Genomic DNA, 5,736 nt, shown 5'->3' with positions numbered 1-5,736 from the left:
AACGAAAAAAGCGGCCGGTGCACGACTGTAGCTTCACGCCCAGTATTAGTGAGGGGAGTCGTAACGAATATGTATGCGTATGTCTGTGTGTGGTAATGCTGTCTATATGCGCGCAGCACTAAAGTTGATGGGGGACCTGATCGTCTGCAAATGCGAAGAATAGAGTCGAGATGAAAAAAATCATTCAGCCAAGACCTTAAAGCGGGATGTAGTCCATTAAAAAAATAACTGGCATGAACGGACGAATGTACAGGCCGGAGCAGAATCAGACACTCAGCTTGCTGGTAACTTGCGCCTTCTGGGAGGAGGAAACAGGATAGAGCATCCAGAAAAAGATGCCCAAATATCACCAACCCAAAAGAGCGTGACTAGAGTTGGGGGTCGCGTATGGGGTAGACAATGCAAAAAATATTATGGGAGAGATAAAGAAGGGATTAAAAGTTAACGGCAGATGAAGACACGCACTCTTTTGAACCTAGCAAACAACACGGTTAGGTGTAGTTTGGACAAAGTAAAAAAAAAAAAAAAAAAAAAAGGAAAAAAAACTCCCCAAATAAATGGATAGAAATGAGAGAAGAAAGTCTAATTGACCATATGGCTTGTGCGTTAATTGGTGCAAATCGTCAAAGGAACATGGAAAGGGCAAGAGCGGGTCGGTCTTGCCTTGCTTCTTCTTTATTCCCAAGACTCCCCTCCGCAAACCCTCTAGTCAGCAGCAAATAACAGTATCGTTTGCCTGCGTACTATCCCTGTACCTGTACATACCAAGTACAACACACGTGTACCAAGAGCTACAAAGGACATACAGAATATGCAGAAGGGTCCAGAATGCAGATAGCGGTCACACCTACAGCCTCTCCTTCCCCTCCTTCCTACTGCATCTCTGTGTTTTCATTCGCCCACTTCTCGACTTCCTGTCGTGTCGTGTCCGTGTCCGTGTCTTGTCTACTTTTCAAGGGGGGCTGGAAAATAACAGCCAACATCCTTGTAAAATGCAGACTGAGCCAGTTAGAACTCCACAGCCCCCCATCTTCAGTTACCCAAAGACAAATTCCCAGCCTGCGAATTTATTCGTCCGCCTCGGCAGCTATCATTGCAGGAACTTTGAAACTAGCGACTCTCAACAGCCATATGTATGCATTTGTTTACTTGTCGTCACGGTTAGACAATCAGCCAACTCTTAGCGTTAGCTGTCGCCTAGAAACACACTACTAACACGCGCGATAGCGCGTCGTGTGGAGCTAAATAGGGTGTCAACTAGGTTAGTTGGTGTACTTGTCAGGCTGGTTGACATGGTAAAAAGAGAATAGAACAGGGTTTTAGCTTGTGATTGTCATTGTCTCAGTTTGATCGCTGCGTCCTCCCTTCTCTTTTCTGTATACCCTTATCACTGACACATTTAACCCTATCATGCCATAAAAACAAGAACCAAACTCTGATCTAGATGTGGCACTTTCTTATTTGGGTAAGTTTCTTCGTAAATGAGGGGCAATAAAAGACATGACGGATAATTGTCTAAGAATTGCTATGTAGCCACAAAATTGCAAGAAATGCACGTCGCCTCGTATCACGACTAGACCCAGGTATCGCATTTTTTCTTCTTTTTCCCCCCCTTCATCGTTTAATTCATACCCACTCTATACAATGGCAAGCCCCTACTCCTAGGATTACTCCGTCTTTTTTGGGCCCCAAGTCGTGCGTGGGTGGCAAATAAGGCTTGGCCGACTTCTTAAAGGTGCCCGTGCCAAAGATGAGTTCAACTTGGACAAAGACGAGGAGGAATCTATGATCGACGGAATCAAAGAGCAAATAACGTCAAATGGATCACTTCATCGTGGCGTAGGGCAGCAGCCAATGCCTACTGTTCCACGTGCAATGAAAGCAGCTACTTGTTAGCCTGAACTAAAGCTGCCATCTATACGTGCCATATACATGACTACCTGATAATGTAAAAGGCACTGACTCTCCTTCCCCTTCCAACAGAAAATCAGTATCGTTTGCTAAAATGTGGCCAAAACAAACCAAAGCGCACGGGATCTCCATAGTTTTTTTGCTTTATAGACTTTGCGTAAAAAAGCCATGGCCAGAGCTGAAGGAATCCTGCTGTGATCCTTGCACGCTTTGTTATATAGCCAGATAATCAGGCAGAAAAAAAGCAAGAGACTAAAAAAACACCAAGACCCCATGCCGGAGACTGGTCTGGTGCTATGTGAGGGCGGAACACCAGCGGCGATGGTGTATTGCCGCGCACGATAATTGGCTATTTCCTGGTCTTTCAGCCAGTACAAATGATCACTTTGCACAAGGAATGCTAGTAGACCCCTACCTAGGGTTAGACTTGGTGGGTTGGCATCTTCGTGTAACACATGGGAAGTAAATAAATTGTCAGCTTCAAGTGGCTATAGAAACGTTGCGTATGAGGAAGAAGTCTAGCTCTGGTGATGCTGTAGTGAGAGATAAAAAAGAAGGAGAAAAAAAAATGGTGGCCTGTGATATGCGGCCACAATCATGCGCTGATGAAAATAGGTCTCTGTGCCTGATATCAGGCGCGAATATGTACGTGTGCATATCGGAGGCGACTCTCTTTCTTTCTATGCAGGATTACTGCCCTAAAACGGGCCCTGCGAAGCTGTGCTGGCAGAAAAATCAGACAATAAGTGGGTATAACTTCCATAACAAACACATCCAAGGCAAAGCCGGATGGTGGAAGTAGAGAAGGTGGCGAATTGCAAAAATGAGAGATACTTCCATTTTGTACGATGTGGGATCGGCCCCACTCTGGCCGTGATCGGCTCCGGTGCCTTCTTCCTCTAGCGAAAATGCCCCATATTTCCCGACCATGATATGCCTGAGTTTGAACGTTCATGCGTGCTGTAAAGATCACAAAGCTAGGATATCCATATTAAACTTAGGAGATGATAGGCCCCAATCATATGCTAAAAGTCTTATGAATGCATAGCCGCAAACAGTATGCTTCCATAACGAATTCGGTAAATACGAACTTGACTCGTGCTCTGCTCTCGCACCCGGATAGCACGGGAAACCATCTTTTTAGCCACACCTAAGATCCATGAAGGAACGTAAAAAAAACCAATAACCCCAAACGCCATTAATCCATAGAAAGCTCATCAATCGTATTGCACACGAGTACGCAAGAGGAAAGAGAAAAAAGAAAGAAATGCAGATAAACGCCGAAAGATAGAGGCTCTTGAGGATAAAACAGCCAAGCAGACGAAAGAAAAAAAAAAAGGAAGACCTCCGTATAAATCACAACAGAAAAGCGCTCGAGAGGCAGTCAGAGATGATAGAGTTGTATGATCAAACAATAACTTCATGTTGATCGGGCTCAGACCTAGTAGTCATTGTCGAAGTGTCGCGCTCGGATGGACTAAAACTTGTTGTTTCAGAAAACTGAGGGCTTGCAACAGAACGTGGAATGCCAGTCACCGGTGCATACATGTCCTCTGAACCGGCATCAAAGTCGCCCTGAGGGTAGCCATGGTCACTATTTTGTAAGGCCCGGAAAAATTCTCTGTATCTATGGGAATGCAATGAATCGTCGTCTTCATCACTGATGGTGCTGTAAAAGGTAAATTTTTGGGTTAGCCCCCGTCTGTTTCCTGAGCCGACAAGGGAAACAGCATCCGAAACATGACTTACCTGTTGTTGTCAGGCCCGTCTAACCTCAACAAGTTGATGATTGTATCCTGGTTAAGCCAATCGAAGCGCTCTATGTGTTGGGTGCGATCCGAGTCAACAGGTCCCATCTTTGCCAAGAGAGCTGCAAGGTGGCGATTTGTCGACGAGTAGAGAATCTTTAGAGGTAGCTCGACACGGCAGTATGGGCATGTATTTGATGACCCAAGCCATTCATTTAGACAACTGTGACCAAAGACATGACCACACTTAGGGATACGCAATGGGCGTTCAGGTTCACCTTCGGGCCGGTCTTCGGAGTAGTCAGAATAGCATATATTGCATGCTTAATGATTGGGTGTTAGCAGGTGGCAACATGGCATGCACGAGGGGAGATAGGGAATCTTACTTTCTTCGCCGGGCCCCAAAGATTCCAAGGGAACGGGGTCAAGACTTTGGATATAACTCTTTGAGGTGACAGTTCGTTTTGTCAAAGTGCCGCGGAGAATCTGCATTGTGCGGACGATGTCATGATTGGAACGCCTGACTGCATGCATGGACAAGTGCCCACGTCTATGGCGCCTTGGCAGGTGTAGTGTCTCGAGGTGACGATCGCGACGAGGGCTCGTACGGCGAGGAGTGGCTATTGAAGGACTGTTACCGGATACTTGGTAAAAAGAGAAGTGTTAGTTTAAATGGATTAAAGAAAGCAAAATTCAAAGATCTAGGTCATTATACCTTCCGAACGCTGGCGATGCTCACGCTGTGATGAGCGAGGACGAACAGCTGCCGGAGCCCGAGCTAAAGTTTCAATAAAAGAGTGGCCACGATGATCAGATTGAAACTGGACATGTAACTGCCGAACATGGCCCGTAGACGGCGTTGAGGAAAAAGACACAGTATGATGATTTTGGCGCGGCGGTTGTACGGGTTGAGCAGTCTGAGCTGGTTGTACAGGCTCGGGTTGTCTCTCAGATATCGTTTCCGCACCATCTGGGCGCCGTTCACGAGAAAAGGATGTCGTGTTGGTCATTTCTGGCAATGTATAAGTTGAATTGTAGACCTCATACGTCAACTCCGAAAACGGCGGCTGATTGTGGCTAGATGATGCGACGCCGGCTGTGGTAGCAAATGACGCTGTGCTTAGTGTAGGAAGGGGGACTGGAAGGGGTGGGATATCGGAATGTTGGGTTGAAGTGTGTGGAGACATGGCGACTTGTTGTGAAGCCATTGGGCCTTGGTTGGGTGGCATGGAGGTTGTCGTAATCGGCGGGGCTGACCAAAGATTCAAAGGGCGTAATTGCGGAGGAGGGAGAGGCAATGGCCCTGGGGTGAATAGTGACGAACTATAAATGGGAATTTGCGCCGAAATAGTGGTTGAAATGTGTTGATGAGAGCCCGGTGGGGGGTTCATTGGCCGACTGATGGTTGCAAGTGCGGGCATGACGTAGGGTTGCGCCATTGTACGGATGTCAGAGTTGTTGAATTGACCTGTGCCATGTGACACGCCTGGCATCGATGGGAAAGAACGCATTGTGCTAGAGGTATTGTTTGAGCCAACAGGCTGGTTAAGGGTAGACCAAAAGGTCGGGACTGGGACTGAAGTAGGCCAGATATTTGGTCTCTGTTGAAACTGATGCTGATGCTGATGCTGCTGCTGCTGCTGCTGCTGCTGTTGTTGTTGTTGTTGTTGTTGCTGCTGCTGCTGCTGTTGTTGATGGTGTTGTTGTTGTTGTTGTTGTTGTTGTTGTTGCGGAAGGTAAGGAGGTGACGTCAGAGAAAAGCCAGTGAAATTGTGGATGGAGTTCAAACTCATGGCACTGTGGTTGCAAGAGGGAGCGTCTCTAATACTTGGCATATCGGAAAAGGCCGAGTGGCCGCCATCTAGATAGCCTGTATGGTGCGACATCGTGGGCGTGATTTCGAGCTGTCGTACTTGGTTGGTGCAGAGATGTTTGCCTAAAAAGAACTGCTGGATGGGATAGCCTACTAGGGAAGTAGCAGCCGTTACTGGAGATGGCGTGTACGGAGTACGCTATAGAATGAGGCAAGCAGGGTGGATGACGCTTGGTAGCGGTGTTTTAGGATGGGCGTCTCTGG

At 47.1% G+C, this 5,736-nt stretch overlaps 1 protein-coding gene across 1 annotated transcript; it reads right to left on the bottom strand.

Annotated features, from left to right (window-relative positions):
- Positions 1-4,360: 4,360 nt before the first annotated feature.
- HOO65_060616 (RING-H2 finger protein ATL5) lies at positions 4,361-5,545 on the bottom strand (the record flags this gene model as incomplete). Its single annotated transcript, XM_071001174.1, has 1 exon — positions 4,361-5,545. The coding sequence occupies one exon, from the start codon at positions 5,543-5,545 to the stop codon at positions 4,361-4,363; it is 1,185 nt and encodes a 394-aa protein (XP_070857966.1).
- Positions 5,546-5,736: the final 191 nt, after the last annotated feature.

Source organism: Ceratocystis lukuohia, assembly GCF_044167205.1.
Source record: "Ceratocystis lukuohia strain C4212 chromosome Unknown Supercontig6_pilon, whole genome shotgun sequence".
Taxonomy (NCBI): domain Eukaryota; kingdom Fungi; phylum Ascomycota; class Sordariomycetes; order Microascales; family Ceratocystidaceae; genus Ceratocystis; species Ceratocystis lukuohia.
Note: the sequence above shows the minus strand (reverse complement) of the source record. Positions and strands in the feature narration are given on the sequence as shown.